Raw genomic sequence first — 20,952 nt, 5'->3', positions numbered from 1 at the left:
CATCTTGAACATATGAATTAAAAGATTTGAATTCATAAGTTATTTGACTTTTTCTATAAGAAAGAAAAAGTTAACTAAGCTAACACCAAGTCAGTTAAGCTTCAGGGATATCAGTCTGTCTAAATTGGAAGCATAAGCGATTGTGAATCAGTTTCACCTGCTTTGGTGCAAATGAAAATGACAACAGGTGCACTAGAGAGGAAACAGCAAGACAACCCCCAAAAAGGGAATTGTTTTGTAGGTGGTGACCAGAGAAAATTGCTCTCTCCTTATCCTTCCTGACTAATTCGTCTCTAGTTTTGCATTTTGATAGTGTCCCTGTCACTACTGGTAGCATGACGCATACCTACAGCTGATTCAGGTTGCACAGGTAGTCCAGCTCCTCCAGGATGGCATATTCATACGTGCCATTGCAAGAAGGTTTGCTTTGTCTCCCAGGACAGTCTCAAGAGCATGGAGGAGATATCAGGAGACGGGCTGTTATACAAGGAGAACTGAACAGGGCTGTAGAAGGGCATCAGTCGAGCAACAGAACCGGTATCTGCTCCTTTGTGAGAAGAGGAACAGGAGTAGCATTGTTAGAGCCCTACAAAATTACCTCCAGAAGGCTGCTGGTGTACATGATTCTGACCAAACTGTCAGAACAGACCCCATGAGGATGGCATCAGGGTCCAACGTCCTCTAGTAGGACCTATGCTCACAGCCTATCACTGTGCATCTTGATTGGCATTTGCAAGAGAATACCACAATTGGGAATCCACAACCCCCCCCCACCACCCACTTTTCACAGATGAAAGCAGGTTTACGCAGGTTTACGCATATGTGATAGACCTGAAAGAGTCTGAAGACACCCTGGGGAGCATTATGCAGCTTGCAAAAATTTTCCAGCATGGCCGTTTTGGTAGTGGTGGTCTGGAGAGGCATATCCTTGGGAGGGGGGCGCATAGACCTCCATGTACTAAGTAATGGTAGCTTGAGTGCTGTTAGGTACTGACACGAAATCATCAGAACCATTGTCAGACCTTACACTGGTGTAGTGGGCCCTGGGTTCCTCTTGGTGTAAGACATTGCCCAGCCTCATGTGGCCAGAGTGGGTAGGCAGTTCCTAGAAGGAGAAGGCATCGATGCCATTGATTGGCCTGCACATTTACCAGAACTGAATCCAATTGAGAACCTCTGGTGACTTTATGTATCGGTACATTCAATGCCTCCAAGTAGTCCTACAGACTCTTCAGGAGCTAACTGGTGATCTGAATGCAAAAATGCTGGTATTGTTACATCTCCAAACTGAACAATGTGCCAAATGAAAATAATTGTACAAGTACAATCACCAAAGTTCCAAAGCATTTTCATAATAACATCATAAGTTGTACTTTTATTTTATTAATTTATTTTTTATTAAAAAATATAAGAAATTCCACTTGTGATGACCCATTTGTTTTGTTTCAAATAGACATTTAATTAAACCATCAGACATTTGTTGTGTTGGACTGGTAAGTGCATCTGAGACAAAAATGAAACTTGAAGCTATATGGCACATGTTAAGTGTGAGGCTTCATCTGCAAGAATCAAGAAACAGGAAACAGATGTTGTTAAGTATTGTTGTGGTGGATGGGGGGTTGGGAATGCAAGTGGCCTTCTGTATAGTGAGTTTTCATGCTGAGAAAATACAGTAATGAACATGATGGTAATATGTCTTCATATGAAAAATGTGCAGCATGTCACATTTTTCAAAAATGTAGTACATCACTGTTATGATGTGGCATAAACAAAAGTCATTTTATGGGTTTTCTGATGATTATATGCATCATGTAGTTGTAGAAAAACACAGGTAAAAATAGAAGTGAGAATTAGTCCTTTACAGAAGAATATTCAATGTTTTCAACCACAAAAAATACTTTAAACCTACCCTCAAACCTGTTTTCAATGAGTTTGCCTTTTGAAAAATTGCTAATGTAACAAATTTCATTGTCAGTTTTGTGAAACTTGTATGCAAACCGTTTTCAATTATCACTAGAGTTTCTCACTTCCTTTACCTCTTCCTCTTAACCCAGGGATTATTATCTGCAAGTAAATATTCACCCCAAACTCCGTTCCTCACCGTAAGTTTTATTTGACTGTCTTGACCATGCCTGATGCATATGTTTCTACTCTGTGCATCTATGATGCACAGAGCACTTTATACAAGATTAGTGTATTGTTTTTGTTTTGTACAATTTTAGTTGCAAAGCTCTATAAATTCATTGACTCCTCAAACTTTGTCCCAGCAATAAGCAGTCATGGTCTTCTCTAAGCAGCTGCCTAGAACTCTGAGAAATAAAAGCATTAATGCTCACAAAGCATGAGAAGTCTACAAGAAGACAGCAAAGCGATTTCAGGTCTGTTTCCTCAGTTTGTAATGTTATTAAGATTTGGCAGTTAACAGGAATGGTAGAGGTCAAGTTGAAGTCTGGCAGACCAGGAAAACTTTCTGAAAGAACTGCTCATTGGATTGCTAGAAGACAATTAAAAACCACTATTTAACTGGAAAAGACATTCAGGAAGATTTAGCAGACTCTGGAGTGGTGGTGCACTATTCTACTGTGCAGTGACAATAGACCAAATATTACCAACATGGTACAGTCAGCAGAAGTAAACCTTTCCAGCATCCTAGCCACAAAATTCAGCACCTGAAGTTTGCAAATGAATATATAAACAAGCCTGTTGCTTTTTGGGAGTCCTGTGGAATATTGAAGTCAAAATAGAACTTTTGGCCACAATGTGAAAAAGTATGCTCGGAGAGAAAAGGGTGCCGAATTCCCTGAAAAGAACACCTATCCAACTATTAAGCAAGGGTTGGATCAATCATGGTTTGGGCTTGTGTTGCAGCCAGTGGCACAGGGAACATGTCATTGGTGGAGGGAAAAATGGATTAAAAAAATACCAGCAAATTCTGAAAGCAAACATTACATCATCTGTAAAAAAATTGAAGTTAAAAAGAAGAATGATCCTATAACAAGATAACGATCCAAAACACCTCAAAATCTACAATGGAATGCTTCAAGAGGTGCAAGCTAACAGTTTTGCCATGACCCTCACAGTCCCCCAAGCTAGACATCATTGAAAATCTGTGGGTAGATCTGAAAAGAGCAGTGCTTCAAGACAGACGAATATCTTTGCAGAACTAGAATCCTTTTGAAATGACAAATGGGAGAAAATACCCCAAATTAGAACTGAAAGACTCTTAGCTGGCTACAAAAAGTGTTTACAAGTTGTGATTCTTGCTAACGTGGGTGTTACACTGACCATGTCGGGTGCCCAAACATTTGCTTCAGGCCCTTTTTATTTTTTGGTATTTTGTAGCTGTGAATGATGGAAATAAAAAGCAACCTTGCTTAACTGCACAACTGTACAAAACAAAAACAATACACTAATCTTGCATAAAAATGCTGAAAAGAAATGTCTCATCTTTAACTTTATGCCTTTGGGTGATCAGTTCATCTTCTGCTCACTGCTCACTCAAAAAAAACTGTGCTGCTCAATCAAACAAATAATAACAAATAGAACTGAATACTTTGAAATTAATTCAGAAGAGATAAACAAACAAAACAAAAAGAGTAAAACAAAACAAAAATTAAACCTCCCACCCAAGAGAACAAGAAAAAGAACAGAGACACGGGCATTTTTTTACAGTTGATCATATCCTCTAAGAGTGAATTTGATTTTATTATAATTTAAGAAAACATAGAATGTTGCTGATCCACTGAGTTTTTAGGGTGGGTTGGGATTCCTCCAGTTGAACTAAATATGTTTGCATTCTACTAGTGTGGTGTAGGCTATTACAATTACTGTATCTTTATGCACTTCAATGCCATCTGGGAACACACCAAAACCTATGTTAATTAATTAAAAGTTATTTTAACACTAAGGCTCTCTGAGACATATGTAAAGATTTTTATCCAAAATTATATTAATTTAGTTCAACAAACATTTTGTGCTTTATGTTTATAATCAATTTAAACTGCTTTGCAGAGATCTCACTTCTCTTTCACTTTAAAGTCTTCTTCTACTGATCACTGTAAAAAAAATCTAAATGGAGTATTTAATGTTTTATAACAAAAAATGTGAACACTTTCAAAGGGTGAATATTTTTATAAGAACTGTAAATATATTTCACAAACATATTTCAGTCAGACTGATTTAGATGTATCACTAGTAATTTGTTTAATTTAAAAAAAAAGTATTGTATTTTAGAAAACTCAATAAAAAAAGTGGTCAGGTTAACAGAGCTTGGATTTCTGAAAACGCCTATATTGCTGTTAAAAAAGAAAAATGTAAAAGGATAGCAGTTGTTTGTTGTGCTAAGAAATCTGAAATGAAATTTATTACATATGTGAACTTTTATCTTTGTAAACTGACAGAAAAATACGGTGTAAGTATTCTGGCAGCATAGAAATAGTTAGAAGGGGCAAAATAAGGAACGCTGCATAAATGCTCGAGCGTCACGCGAAGATTGCAAAAGAAAAGCAAGAAAAACTCGAGATTTACAAAAGAGGCATTAGATGGCGCTAAAACAGCGCAAGATGTCACACATTTTTACAAAGTGAGGCAGTGAAAAGCAACTTTAAAACGAGTTCAGGAGAAACTGTACTCCAGTTGGAGAAAAAATGCATCAGAGAATTGTTGTCTTGACCCTACTTGCGTCTTTAGGTGCGTCAAATTTAGCATTCATCATGTGCATCTTTTAAACATTTCGTATTAACATTTATAGAGTTGGGTACACAATTAAATGCGTAAATGTGCAGAGTGCAACAAGCTATACTGTACGTTTGGTAATATTAAATTATATGATTACTTTTGTCTGTCCTTTAGGATATGGTAGTAAAGAACGTGTTTGGAATCCTGAGGGTACAGTGCAGGTTTTCCAAAAACAACTGGCTGAAATCAAGTGCAACTTTGAAACAACGGATACTGCTCCTTTTCTCTTCTGGTACATTCAGCCACTCAATGGCTTTCCTCGGCATTTACTAACCAGGACACCTACCTACAAAATCAATGCGGAAGGTTTCGAAGAAAGATTTAAATCGACACTGAATCTTGAAGACAAAACAGTTCATCTGAAAATTGCGCCTTCCAGGCTCTCCGACTCTGCGATTTATTTCTGCGCATTGCGGCCCACAGTAAGGATAATGAAACTGAGAGCATTACACAAACTCTTGTCGCAGAAATACTGCTTTAAAAATAACAATTTATACGCGCATATGCTGTCTTATGCTGAATTTACATCTTAAAAATCATAAAAATATATCCTTATAATACAGCTCACAATAATACAAGTTTATCTATTGAAATATTACCATTGCAATGACAAGGGTGAATGTTGGGAGCTCTGCTTCTCAGGTAATACACGTTGACTTTTTTGAACATGGAATAAAAACTTGTGAGAGCTTAGAAAGTATCCAGTTTGCTAATCTGTCCACTTGGCCTCAGCAGGTCAAGATACCCAACAAGCACTAATGATTTACAACTGTATGTCATGTGGCTGGGATGGAAATTAGCAGTCCAATTTTGAGGTTACAGTCCTCTCGTGGCATGCAGTCTTCCAGGTTATAGAATAGGTTTTCTAATTTAAGAAAACATGCCTTTTGCATTTCAGAGATAATAATTATGGTGGCAAGTACTGATGAAAGTAATTCATTTTTTATCAAAGGTTCTTAATACAATTTCTTCCTAAATGATGACAGGTGTGTGTTTACAGTGACTTGCATATATAGGTGAAGTTTTCATTTAAACTACTACAGCCCATGTAATGGATTCTCAAGAGAAGAATATAATGCACGAAGAGATGTGTTTATAGTGGTTTAATTTAACATTGTCTTTCAGCTAAAACTACTTAAAAATATGTGAAAATGAAAAAGTGGAGTGTCTCTTGACCTTACAGTAATCATAGTGTTTTAAAAGCTATGGCTTACAGCATTTAGGTAACATATAAATGATACATGTTTATGGTGAGCCTAGGGAACCCCTCACAAAAACAAAGAACTTGCAGATCTCACATCATCATTTGGACATTGCTAATATGCTGCATCAGTGCTAAGTATATGCCGCAATAACTAACAAGGGGTGAGTTTCCCAAAAATGTTTGTTCGTTGCAAGTAACGAAAGACTTAAAAAAGTACAGCAATAAAATTCATTTATATAGCACATTTCCAAAGTGCTTTACAAAATGTCAAACAGAAAGTTACAAGAAAAGAAAAAAGAAATAAGATTAGGTAAGAACATTAATGAATAAATAACAAAGAAAAAATAAATCCATACAACCTTATAAAACACATATGCGATTAGTGCAAGGGAAGCATCCTTATAAACAATATCATAAAGTAAGTCTCTAAAGATGAGTCTGTCTCACCACTTCTTTTAAGCTTGGCTTTTGAAATTATAAGCAGACCACCATTAGAAGATCTGAGGTTATACAACTATTTATATCCATAGTATTTTAAAGTCAATTCTGAATGACACACAGTGCTGGATTAACCATATAAGCAAAGTAAGCATATGTTTAGGGCATCAAGGGTAAAGGGGGCACCACAAAAATTTTTCATGGCCGAATTTATCACATAAATTATTAAATTAATTAAATTTATAGCCATTTTCAAAATTTAATGAAAAATTAATAATGCCTCCCTGTACCTCCCTATGCTGTCACTGTTCGTAGATGGCACCTTACACAGTGCATTCTGCATACTGGTGCCATCTACGAAAGGGAATTCCTGTTTCATGCCCTTAAACGCCATGTTATGTCAAAATATTGTGAAAGGAATTCGATTAAAAACAATATGTTTTTATATTTTTAAATAATAGTTAATAGTTGATTAAAAATTACTATCACATAATTGTTGTGTTTCATGACTTATCTGTTATTTAACTTAAAATAAACTTCTAGTGCGTAGAAAGCGTTATTTTCTGTTTTAAGCCAAAACAAAAAATCGTCTTAGTTTGAGGAAAAAATATTCTGGTAAGTCTATTTAATTCTGTTCTTGGATATTTTTAAAATTCATTTACATTATGTAAAAGTGAAAATCGTACAGCTGATTACTATTGGATAAAAGTGTTATATAACTTTTTTACTAATAAAGATTTATTAACAAAATTTTCACAAAATATTCTTCAAATCTTGTACTGAGAATATGTGTAAATAGATTTGCTAAATTGACACAAAAGCCATAAATAAATTAAATAATCAAAATGGTAAATCTACGGTTTTCATGTCAAAATGAAAACTGTACATTTAAAAAAAACCTTTAAAATCGACCCCAAACGTTAAAATTTGTAAAATTTCAGATGCCATTTTCTCTTCAAGTAATGATAAAAACGCAATCAGATCTTTATCGAAAAGTAGTGCCGCACAAAATAATTTTTTAAATCAAATTTTAAGTTTTTTAAGTCAATTTCTACAGGTTTTGGCAGGAGACTGGATAATTTGTAGTCTTTAGAATAATGGCAGATAAAATTAATATTTGTAGCCATTTAAGCCACTTTGTAGTCACTTTGAGACCTAAAACATCCTTAAATATGAGATGTAAAAAAATTCAAAAAAGCTGAAACAAAATCTGCGCTAATTGATATTTTGGAATTTAGTTTGCTTCATCAAAAACTAGAGATGTTTACGAAAATTTTGGTCCTAGTCTCATTTTATTATGACAATTTTCATGACCCCTAGGTACTATAACAATTATAGTCGTTCGGTTTACGACATGGAGGCAGCATTTTTCCAGTTTATAATGCATATAACCACTCTAAGCATTACATTGCCGTACGACTTTAACTGTCATGAATTTTTACCATTTTTATTATTCAATTTATTTATGGCTTTTGCATTCATTATTTAGCAAATCTTTTACACACATTTTTAATATAAGGTTTAAAGGAAATTCTGTGAAAATTTTGTAACTAAATCTTTCTTAGTAAAAAAATTATCTCTACTATGTATAGAAGCAGATGTGTTACGTAAGATTGATTATGAAGATCTAATCAAAGAGTTTGCAAGGAAAAAAAGTAGGAGAAAATTATTAAGATAAAAATAAAATGATGCATACACAAATAAATATCATTTTCCTTCTTACTATAAGTATGTTTTGTTTAATTTTGAATTTTCGATAATAAAATAAAATTTTATTTTCTAGTTTGTTATTGTTTTAATATTTTGAATTACTAGTGTAAGGGGGCACCAAATTACTTAGTGTTAAGGGCATCTAAGGGTCTTAATCCGGCCCTGATGACACAGGTAAGCAATGTAATGATGCTCAGACTGCTGAGATGTGTTCATAATTTGTTTTCTGAGTTAAGATTCTTGCTTCTGCATTCTGAAGTAATTGCAACAGATTAATATATTTCTTAGATAGCCCTGTTAAAAGTGCAAAAGAGTAATCTAGCAGACTAAAAAGAAAAAAATAACTTTTTCAGCATCTTGCAATAAGAGGTCTAACTTTTGCAATATTCCCTGATAAAATGCAGCCCTAGTAATCTGGTAAATGAGCAATTTAAAGTTTAGGCCAGAGTCCATGATTACCCCTAATTTCTTTACCTCCGCCTTGACTTTTGAACTTAAGGGATTAAGTTTATTTCAAATACAGTCGTGATTTCCATTTTTCCCCAATCATTAAGATTTCTGTTTTTTTTTTTCCTTATTTAGTTTGAGAAAGTTATTACTCATCGATTTGTAAATACTGCTATAGATAAATAAAGCTGTGTGTCATCTGCATTAATGTGTAGTTACTTTGTGTTTTTAGATAATTTTGAATCTTTTACTGCTCTCACTTCCCTCTAGACCAAGTCATGCCTCCTTTTCCCTATGGTGGCGTCTATCTGTGAAGCTGGGATAGATCCCAGCCCAGCTCTGCCTTCGGGTACTACTCTCATCAGCTTTCTCTGGTGCAGCCAAATCTCTACTTGCTGAACCAATTCCTTTGCTCGCCACTTTGTTCCACTCCTTACATCAGTTCCACCTTTAACCACTCTTGGGTCATTTGACTTCCTGTATAGCAACACCTCCGAGGTTCTCATCACCTTGAATTCTTCTTCTAATTAGTGGCAGTTGTAGTTTATTGTTATGGACATAGATTGCAATGCTCCTCAGGCTCCTTCCTTCTAAGGTGAGACTGACCTTCTTCTTCAAGGTTTCCACTGTTGATACAGGAACCTCATAAACCAGGAGTGGCCAAAGGATCCTAGTCAGAATATCATGCTGGTAGAACCATGGTTTAAACTTCCCCGGCTTTTCTGATATATACCCTGTTCTTAGCAAGCCCACAAAGTCTACCTGGATAGATTGGATAGAAGCTGCATCTTTCTGGCTACTATTAAACATTTTGTCAAGGTTCTTAATTGCCTTCTCTGTGATGGTATGAATGGCAAATGTTCTTTGTTTAAAATGTGATACCTGATTTTTATTAATAAATATTATTGTCACTAATTGAATGTGTATTGATTATATTGTTTGACTTCTGTCCTTGTTAAATGTTAGTTTTTGTGTTTAGCACTCTTAGAAAGCATTTTAATTAAAGCCTATTGATCTGTGACCCAGTCCCACTGTTATTTTAGCACAAGGACATGTATAAATAAGAGAACCAGTATAACCTGGTGTAGCCAAATTCTGACTCCAAGGGCCCTGTTTTATCAGTAACTAGCAAGCATATGTGGAAATGACACTAATCCCATACTTCTGTAATTGATAAGTGTATCCAAGAAGGTTGAAGCTGTATTACTGTTGCTTATTTGTGCTGCTCTGTAATTGACATCAGACAGTAAACTGTTAAAATGGTATGCAAAAATGGCACTTTGTTAGTTGCTACTTTAGTCATTTTGGCATGTGCACTATATGTTCTGTTACCAATAGATTCTTCAATGGGAGCTCATGAACAAAGAAATATGGAAAATGATTTAGTAAAAATAATAATAGTAATAATTATAATTAGCGATTCATTACTTGACACCCAAGAACTCTGTACAAAGACATTCTAAAATAAATGTACTAATCCACTTTCACACCATATGTGCAGCGTTGCTCTTTTTTTTTATTATTGATTTTATTGAAATCACACAACATTCCATACAAATAGATCAATTATACAAGAATAGGATTAAAAACAAATCAACTCCCACCCCTGAGAAAGAGAGCATGGGCAGCATGATGAAACTTAAACCTAGTAAAAATAAGCAAATAGATAAATTAATAAGTGAATATAGATAAATGGAGAAGAAAAAGAAAAAAAGAGAATAGGGAGAGAATCTGCTTCCTTAGTGCTTTAAAAGATTATTCTAAAATGTTATTGATTAGGTCCTGCCAGGTTTTGAAAAATTTCTGCACAGATCCTCTGAGTGAGAATTTAATTTTTTCCAATTTCAAGTAATATATAACATCAGTTACCCACTGACTTAAAAGGGGAGAGTTAGGATTCTTCCAGTTGAGCAAGATAAGTCTATGTGCCAACAGTGTAGTAAAGACAATTACAGTTTTTATTTGTCCTTCTCCACTTTAAGCCCATCTGGAAGTACACCAAACACAGCTGTTAGTGGATTAGGAGGGATTGTGACACCAAGGCTGTCTGAAAGGCATTTAAAAATCTTGGTTCAAAATGATGTTAATTTGGCATAGGCCCAAAACATGTGATCCAGTGAGGCCTGAACTTGACTGCAGCGTTCTCAGGTTGGATCTTGCCCTGAAAACATTTTGGACAATTTTAAGTGAGACAGATGTGCTCGATATATAATGTTTAGTTGAATAATTGTATGCTTTGCACATATGGAGCTCAAGTGAATTCTCTGCATTGCTACCTTCCACTCCTTTTCTGATATGTTGAGGGAGAGATCCTTTTCCCATTGTCCTCTTGGTTCTTTGAAAGGGAGGGACTGTAAAATGGTTTTATATATTGCCAAGATGCTGTCTAAGTCCTTGAAACTGATGAATATATTTTCCAGTATAGAGGGAGGTGGGAGATGAGGAAAATTGGGCAGGTTCTGTTTAACAAAGTTTCTAATTTGAAGATTGTGAAAGAAATGTGTTGCTCTTAAACATTTACTCAGGTAGTTTTATTCTGGTGGACAAAAAAAAAAAATCCTCGGGAAAGGCGTTGTTATGGAACTCAAATTTAACCTCTGTCATATGAGTGATTAAAACCATGTGAATCACATAGTTTAAGTTCTATGAAAAAAAAAAATCCTTTGCCTGTCATGACCACCCCTTTAAATTGGGGGAGGATGTCATATTTCAAAAGGGATATCATATATTAAATTTGCGTACGTTACGCACTTAACAGGCAATCGTGAATTTAAAGGTTGCAGTCAATCACCTTTTAATTCAGCAAAATGCCAATCGGTGTTATTTGTCATTCATGTTCCACTTTAGCCAATTGCCTTATGGATATGTAGAAAGAAATGTGGGAGTAATTTCTATAGGTTGGTGTGTAAGATAATTTCTTAAGGATGGACGGTCAAGATAAAGTGACTGTAAGAGACGGAGTGTATATATGTAAAGTACATCTGCGATGGTAGTCTACTAGTTTCGAGTGTATTATTAAGACTACAGTGTATTTTTACCACCGTAGTTTATGATTAGCGGATCTGAAAAATAATGATCATTAAAGTTTGGATGTGAGATATTTATTGTTACTAAACAACATCCGAAGAAAATTTCAATAAACAGATGAATACAAATTTGTGTCCGCCTAATTTTAAAGGATTGACATAGACTTAAGTGTGGGCTATACTTGATTAAGCCAGTCAGATTAAAACAAATATTTGACTGTTGTTTACTCAAATGTCCAAATGAAATAGTAGCCTACATTTAACAAGTCAGCCTAAAGACGGGCTATAAACATATTACTATTTTAAACTTTGAATAAATTGTCACAGTTAAATCTTTACTTCTATAATACACAACACTAAAAATGTGTTTTATTACCTTTATTACTATTTATTAATGTTTATTTATTTATGTATTCCTAATTTTCCATTATAGCCCCTTCTACCCGCAGAACAGCCTCTGTTCTTTGTTTGCTGATGTGTATAAAATATTCTACGGTCTTCATGTCTGTTCTCAACATACCAGCAGCTCTAGTGAGTTTGTTGCCTGTGGATATTATATTCAAGTTTTTTAGCTGTATTATGATTACAGAATATTACAAATCACATACTTGACACTCTCATGTTCATGTACCAAGTAATAAACAACATTAAGAAAGCTGGCAATAAAATTGTGAACTGAAAGCATCCTTTGGCTGTCTCTATTTAATTTTATTAATGTTAAATGTAAGAAATACAGTTATCATAGTGCTAATAGTCACCTTTCAGTTGTTATTTTTATAATGAAATTTACTATGTTAAACAGTCTGTGAAGAGCAAATACTATACCTTAAAAAGTGTAATAATTTTGCAGTTTTTGTGACTGTGCACCTGTTAATCAAGCTGTTCAATTATTTGACTTAGTTGGACCTTTATTACTTTTGGAATTTTTAATACCTGTAGCCGCCGAAGTATAAGGTGAGATCAAGCACGGGTAAAACGCGTGCCGAAAGAAATATCTCAGTCCAAAAGTTTGTTTTAAAAATATTTAGTGAAAGTTAAAAAGCAAATAATCCACACAAGAATAAAGAAAAAAGTAGTTACACATGTAGAATAAAAGGAAAAAAAAAAAGGAAAATGTATCTTCTCTAAACTTAGCTTTTCTTGAGAAGCTTTAGTTATTTCTGTATTTAAAAGTTCTTTACTTCTTCTTCTATACTTAAAGATTCTTAACTTCTTATATTCTTAAAGATTATTCGCTTCTTCTTCTGTACGCTTTAAACGTATGGCACAGCACTTAAATAAGCGCTATTTTCTTAGAGTTACTTCACACACTCAAAAGGTCCATAGGCCCATATGCACGGTTTAAAACCCTGTGCCCTCTACGCCTTACACATGGCAAGGCTGGTCACTAACTGAGAATAATGTTTAGTCAGAGCTGTTAAAAATGGTTAGAATATACCAATTCAATTCTACTTGTGGGGTTTATAGTAACCTCCCATAGATTATGCATTGTCATCTAGTAAAATATTTATGAATACAACCGGCCCTTAATTGTTTATGCTAGGGCAGAAATCAATTACTTTAACATTACTTAATAAGAGCCTTCACTACTTTACTGAACTTAAACCTAACTAAAGAAACTTAAGAAACTTAAATTCTACTGTAAAAACACAAACACAATTACATTTTAAGCATGCAAAAAAGAAAAAATAATAATTTCAATCGTTTGCTGCTTCCTTGGGCTGGCAAAATCCCATCACCACCTCCTCGCGGTGCCGGCTGGTAACAACGACCTCTTTGGGAAATTGGCTAACGGTGAGGGTTTTCGACGTCAGGTGGAGCGACACATCGGTCGATTCATTCCTTGGTCGCATCAAATGGCAACACCGTCTCAAAATTTGGAAGATAATGCTAGGGCGTCCCCTGGAGGCGACGCGCTGCGCCCTCGCCCGAGCGTCGTGAGAAGTGGACAAAGGCTACCTGCCCATGGACGAGGCAGGCCAAAGAAGCGAGTCCAACAACAACAACTACTACGATTGGGTACCCTTAACATTGGCACGATGACAGGACGAAGCCGAGAATTAGCCGAAACCCTTAAGATCCGCCGCATCGACATCGCATGCATCCAAGAAACCAAATGGACTGGTGCAAAGGCAAGGGATATAGGCGATGGATTTAAGCTATTCTACAACGGCAACAAGCCCCAAAATGGTGTGGGAATAGTGGTCAGCCAGAAAGTACGGGACAATGTGGTCAAAGTGACTCGAATGTCAGATCGGCTCATGTCACTCAAGATCGACACGGGCGACATCACTATGCGAGTGATCTCCTGCTACGCCCCCCAGACCAACTGCTCGGAAGCAGACAAAGAAGATTTCTGGGAAAGTCTCGATGTCCACCTTCGAGCACTTGGACCCGAAGAATATTTTGCCATTGGCGGTGATCTCAATGGTCACGTTGGACGAGATAGGAATGGCTATGAAAGGTTTCATGGCGGGCAAGGTTACGGAAGCCGCAATGAGGACGGGGAACGTGCCCTGGATTCTGCGGACGCGCATGATCTCGCAGTGGCCAACACTTTCTTCAAGAAGAAGCTAACACACCTCGTCACATACTCTAGCGGAGGAAGAGAAACGCAAATCGATTACCTCCTCACCCGAAGGCAGCACCTGAAACTGGTAACCGATGTCAAAGTAATCCCGTCGACCAACATCTGCCCACAACATTGGCTACTCGTCATGGACCTCAAGCTAGACCTCGGCCAACGGCGACAAGTGAGAACCACCAACGAGGAAAAGATCAAATGGTGGAGGATGGCCGAAGGCAGAAAGGACCTCACTGAGGCACTCAAATCGATCGACTTCAACAACGACAGCAACCAGTTAATCGAGACCAGATGGAACAAGATAGCCGACCAAATCCGAGAAGCAGCAACCAACGTCCTAGGGAAGACCAAGCCAGGAAAGCGCTTTATTGACAAGCAAACATGGTGGTGGAATACAGAAGTCCAAAGTGCCGTGAAAGAAAAGAAGTCAGCGCTAAAGAAGTGGCGCCAGTCTAGAGAAGACGAGGACTATCAACGGTACAAGAGCCTGAAGGCGAAGGCGAAGAAGGCAGTGACAGTGGCAAAGACTGCACACTATGACCAGCTCTACCATGACTTGGACGAGCCTGGAGGAGCGAACAAGATATACCGCCTGGCCAGCAGCCGACACCGTTCAACGCAGGACATTGGCCAAGTGAAACAAATCAAAGACGTCAATCAGAAGGTCCTGCGTGATCCACCAGCTATCCTCGAACGCTGGAGTGAGCACTTCTCCCAGATCAGTAATGAAGAATGCCCTCACCCGCCAATCCACAGCGCCGCCCCCGTCTATGGCCCAGTCCCGCCGATTACGACTGCTGAGATCAAGGATGCCGTGAAGAAAATGAAGAATGGAAAAGCGCCTGGCCCCGACGATATCCCCGTCGAAGCCTGGAAACTCCTCGGTCAGCAAGGAGCCGCCGCTCTCAGCACCCTATTCAATAACATCATCAGAGAGGGCAGGATACCAGTGGCCTGGACATCTAGCGTCACCGTCCCCATTTGGAAAACCAAGGGCGATGTCACCAATTGCGCTAACTACCGACCAATCCGCCTCCTATGCCACACTATGAAAATATTCGAAAGGATCCTAGACGCCCTCCTGCGACGGATCGTCACGATCACCCCTGACCAGTGTGGGTTTGTTAAAGGATGCGGAACCACTGATGCCATACACGCCGTGAGACTGCTGGTGGAGAAACACCGAGAGAAAAATCGAATAGTCCACATGGCATTCCTGGACTTGGAGAAGGCATTCGATAGAGTGCCACACGACCTTATCTGGCATGCCCTGCGATCTCACGGAGTCCCAGAAACTTACGTCAACTGGGTCAAATTGCTCTACATGAATGTCACCAGTGTAGTCAGATGCTCCATGGGAATCTCACCGCCCTTCGCCATCAACGTGGGAGTACATCAAGGCTCGGCCCTTTCGCCCCTTCTGTTCATCCTCTGTATGGACACAGCGGCCACCAATCTCCAAACTCCCCAACCATGGTCACTTTTATACGCTGACGACGTATTCCTGGCAAACCAATCTAGAAGTGAGCTGCAACAACACACACAGCAGTGGAAGACATGCCTGACCGACCATGGCATGAGACTCAACATCAAGAAGACTGAATACATGGAAGCTGGCCTCCAAACCGATGGCACTATCAGCATCGACGGAGAAGACCTAAAGAAGACCCATAAATTCAAGTATCTGGGATCGACGATCAGTAACGACGGGGACATCCTTCCCGACGTGCGAGCTCGGATCAACGCCGCGTGGGCGAAGTGGCGTCAAGTAACAGGTGTGCTGTGTGACCGCCGAATGCCTGACCACCTCAATGCCAAGATTTATAAGACTGTAGTCCACCCTGTCTCCCTGTATGGATCGGAGTGTTGGCCAGCCACCGCCAAGCATGAGCAGGCCGTACATACGATGGAAATGCGAATGCTGAGGTGGTGCCTAGGCCTCACGTGCTGGGACCAAGTCACGAATGAAGATGTCAGAAAGCGCCTCGGCATCGTACCAATCACGGAGAAAATGCGTGAGGCACGGCTACGGTGGTATGGACACGTCGTGCGTGCAGACGACAACTCGGTAGCAAAAATGGCTATGCGGCTAGACCCTGGTGGTCAGCGCCCACGTGGCAGGCCAAAAAAGAGGTGGATGGACAGAATAAAGGAAGACATGAAGACTGCCAATCCTGCCCCAGAAGATGCCCTTGACCGTGCCAAATGAAGACGGATTTGCAGAAAAGCGGACCCTGCCATGCGGGATAAACGCTAGGATGAAGAAGTTTGCTGTTTCCTTGAGCAGGCACGGTTTGTTCATAGGTCTGTCCAGTGTGCTGGTCTTGGTCTGCACACAAACTCTGCTGACTGCCCCTTTTGCATCTGACATTGTCTTGATGACTTGACCCTTTACCCTGGAGTTACAGGGTGTAGCATCTTATAATTACACTCACAATGTCCAATTTCTTTATGAACTTATTGCATAATGAGAGTAGCAATGTGTGAATTCTTCTGAAAAATTGCAGGGTGTTTTACCTCTTCTGGCATAGCAGATTTGCTGAGTCTTCCTCCAACTCTCAATATTCCCTCTTGCAGGACTGGGTCCAGTTTGTTGAATTTACTACCTTTCTTTACATGCTGATTTTTGTGCAAGGCTTTAACCTCCTCTGGGTAAGCTTGTAGCTGACTAAGGCGAAAAAGTTCGTCTTCTGCTTTAGACAAGTTATCTAGAGACAGAGGCTTCAGCCTCATTGTCGATTTGTATTCTTTCATATGTTCTGTGATTAGTGTTTTTTGTCTTTCTGGGCTGTGTCCAGATTGACTGACTGTATATTGAATTGCCTTTCTCTCTTCTTTCAGACGCAGTAGCACTTCTTTGAACCTAAGGAACCAAACTATTGCTTTCTTTAAATTGAACCATTCTGAATAGTACTCTACAAGTCTTTTTACTGGTTCGATTTTTTCTTCTACGCTTGTAAAATATACTACTCACCTTTTGATTTCCGGATCATCGTTAATAGACAGGTCCACTTCATCTGGTCTCTTAGGCCATTCATGCTCTGGCTGTAGCAGGAAGTTTGGGCTTTGTATCCTAGTCTTTCTTTTGATGAAGCTTTCTATTGTCGATCCTCTTGATGCAAAAAGACAAATAAAGCAAGTGACATGTTTATTAGAGGAGGGGTTGAGATGGAAACGCAAGTTGAAATGCCTTAGTGATGCTGTCCTTGTGCTTTCAACAGTTGCAATACAAGTACAGAATGTCAAACTCTTCTCTCTCACTTAAAAAAAAAAAGATTTACTTTCACCAATACTAAAAGTGTATTAATGCATATTTTAAATTTCACTTTAAACATATTTACATTTTTATATATTTAGTTCGACTATCCGACGGACCCTCCTCTCCAGAACCCCGGAATAGACTTTTCCAGGGAGGCTGAGGAGTGTGATCCCTCTGTAGTTGGAACACACCCTCCGATCCCCCTTCTTAAAGAGAATTCGGATTCAGGAGGAACAGTGTGGTTTTCGTCCTGGTCGCGGAACAGTGGACCAGCTCTACACCCTTAGCAGAGTCCTGGAGGGTGCATGGGAGTTCGCCCAACCAGTCTACATGTGTTTTGTGGACTTGGAAAAGGCGTTCGACCGTGTTCCTCGGGGGATCCTGTGGGGGGTGCTCCGGGAGTATGGAGTACCGGACCCCCTGATAAGGGCTGTTCAGTCCCTGTACAACCGGTGTCAGAGCTTGGTCCGCATTGCCGGCAGTAAGTCGAACCCGTTTCCAGTGAGAGTTGGACTCCGCCAGGGCTGCCCTTTGTCACCGATTCTGTTCATAACTTTTATGGATAGAATTTCTAGGCGCAGCCAGGGCGTTGAGGGGGTCCGGTTTGGTGGGCTCAGGATTGGGTCACTGCTTTTTGCAGATGATGTTGTCCTGTTTGCTTCATCAGGCCGTGATCTTCAGCTCTCTCTGGATCGGTTCGCAGCTGAGTGTGAAGCGGCTGGGATGGGAATCAGCACCTCCAAATCCGAGACCATGGTCCTCAGCCGGAGAAGGGTGGAGTGCCCTCTCAGGGTTGGGAGCGAGATCCTGCCTCAAGTGGAGGAGTTCAAGTATCTCGGGGTCTTGTTCACGAGTGAGGGAAGAATGGAGCGTGAGATCGACAGGCGGATCGGTGCAGCGTCCGCAGTGATGTGGGCTCTGCATCGGTCTGTCGTGGTGAAAATGGAGCTGAGCCATAAGGCAAAGCTCTCAATTTACCGGTCAATCTATGTTCCTACCCTCACCTATGGTCATGAGCTATGGGTAGTGACCGAAAGAACGAGATCGCGAATACAAGCGGCTGAAATGAGTTTCCTCCGCAGGGTGTCTGGGCTCTCCCTTAAAGATAGGGTGAGAAGCTCAGTCATCCGGGAGGGGCTCAGAGTAGAGCCGCTGCTCCTCCACATCGAGAGGAGTCAGATGAGGTGGCTTGGGCATCTGATCAGGATGCCTCCTGGACGCCTCCCTGGGGAGGTGTTCCGGGCACGTCCAACCGGGAGGAGGCCCCGGGGAAGACCCAGGACACGCTGGAGGGACTATGTCTCCCGGCTGGCCTGGGAACGCCTCGGGATTCTCCCGGAAGAGCTAGAAGAAGTGGCCGGGGAGAGGGAAGTCTGGGCATCTCTGCTCAAGCTGCTGCTCCCGCGACCCGACCTCGGATAAGCGGAAGAGAATGGATGGATGGATGGATGGATATATTTAGTTTATATTGTCTAAATTCACTACAAGTAAAATGGTATTCTCTTTATCAGAATAATGATGCTGAAAATAAAAAGAAAGGACTGTCTCCCCCCCCAACACCACATGACGTTTCACTCACTGTCTATTGGTCCATCAATGAACAGATCTTCTGCCTCTGGAAGAGAAATCCTCTCAAATGTTTCTAGAGCTTTAATATTTGCCTATGACAAATACAGAAAAAGATAGGATGTTATTCATACAGACACTTCCTGTACTCATTACAGATTCACTGAAGCCAAATGAGCCTTTGGCATAAGCACATCCAGAATGATGTTAATCTTCTCAAAAGTGCCTACAGCTCTTGACAACACTTCATCCAGGTAGTTGTAGAGGCCATCTGTCAGCTCCTCATCTTCTACTGTACATAGGTCATTACCCGGTGACCTTTAGGATCTTTATAATTTTTAAACCATCTGGATGACACCTTTTGAAATACAACAGCTCTTTGCTACTAAATAGATTACAATAACAAAGTTTTACTTTTTATCTTATTCATGCTTTATGATGAAGTTCAAGAGTTTTTCATGTTGAGCCCTCCTGGAAGCTCTGTTGATATCTGCAGCCACAAAAACCTGAGCCCCTTGTTCTCGAGTCAGCTGCCCCACTTCAGCCACACATCCACTGTGGAGAAACACAAATAATACATCAAATTGTCACATGTAGTATTTGTCTTATGAAGACTATTTGGTTTTGGTCTGAACACTTCTGTCTCCTCAGAAAAGTGGACACATTGGAATACAATTCAAACTGTGAGAATTCCTCTGTGGTTCACTACATAAACTCTTCTTGGAGGTAATCTCAGTAGTTTTTTAGAATACATCCATTACTTCAGAGTATTACAAATACACCAATCTGGACACTACCTAAAGTAATATGCAAGTCACAGAAAAGCTTTGTAGATACATTTATTCTAATCATAAAATAACCAATCTAAACACTCCACAGGTGATAACTGGCCCTTGACAAAGCTTATGACAATCCTTCATTCCATGTTCAATTTTAAGGTTTTTGGTCAAGTCGAACTGTGTATGAAACTACGGTGGAAGACCAAGTTTTACATTGATATCTGTATATTCCTCAAGAAGTTCACAGCTGCCGTGTTCCTCTTGATCCTGATTTTTAGACATTAAGATATTGATGTTATCCAGTAAAAGTTTACCTGTACATACTAAAATACACACTGGTGTATTTAAAGTTACACTTTTCGACATCTAGAGTATTTAAAATTTCAAGTTTATTTAAACAAAATGTTTTCCCTAGTTGGAAGTGAGGTGTCACCTTAGATTGTCCAAGCATCCCAAAAGGAGCAGCTCCAAAAGCAGGGTACCTGCACCAGCAGTCAGCAATGGTACACTCAGAACAAGCAGCAACAACTGCAAGGTATTCTGAAAAGGCACAGGTCATTTGGCACCCACTAAACCAGACCAGAGGAGCTGGCCACATAAAATAATGGGTAAAATAGTTCACATAAAAAAAGGAAATACTAAATGTTTACCAGCCATATGAGCAGTTCTCCAGAAGAAGCAAGCACCACCACTTTCTAATGGCTGCCATGTCATCTCAAGATAAAAAGGATACATACAGTGCCCTTCACTATTATTGGCACCCCTTCTAAAAATTAGTGAGAAAGATTAGAAAAAAATCACTGTTTGCTGAAGAACCATCATCTTACACTGAAAAAATGAGAAACATCTGACTTTTAATTGAAACAAGTTCATTCAAAGAAAAACAAAGCCCTCATCAAGAATTAAATATTTTTAAAATTATTTTTTTTCCTAACCATTTTTGCTAATTTTTACAAGGGGTGGCAATAATAGTGGAGGTTAAGTGAATGCCACACTTCTTCTTTTTCTTCTTCTTTCAGCTGCTCCTGTTAGGGGTTGCCACAGCAGAACATCTTCTTCCATATCGTCCTGTCTTCTGCGTCTTGCTCTGTCACACCCACCCCCTGCATGTCCAATCTCACCACATCCATAAACCTTTTCTTAGGCCTTCCTCTTTTCCTCTTTCCTGGGGGCTCCATCGTTAACATCCTTTTCCCAATATA

General features: G+C 39.3%; 1 gene segment (V, D, J or C); it reads left to right on the top strand.

Moving 5' to 3' along the window:
* Nucleotides 1–4,587: 4,587 nt before the first annotated feature.
* On the top strand, nucleotides 4,588–5,270 carry LOC114657603 (T cell receptor alpha variable 14/delta variable 4-like). The segment is given in 2 exon segments: nucleotides 4,588–4,689; nucleotides 4,852–5,270. Coding segments are annotated over 2 exon segments (462 nt in total).
* The last annotated feature ends 15,682 nt before the right edge of the window (nucleotides 5,271–20,952 follow it).

This window comes from Erpetoichthys calabaricus, chromosome 9 (assembly GCF_900747795.2).
Source record: "Erpetoichthys calabaricus chromosome 9, fErpCal1.3, whole genome shotgun sequence".
NCBI classification, from domain to species: domain Eukaryota; kingdom Metazoa; phylum Chordata; class Cladistia; order Polypteriformes; family Polypteridae; genus Erpetoichthys; species Erpetoichthys calabaricus.
The sequence above is the reverse complement of the archived record's forward strand: the minus strand, read 5'-3'. Positions and strand labels throughout refer to the sequence as shown.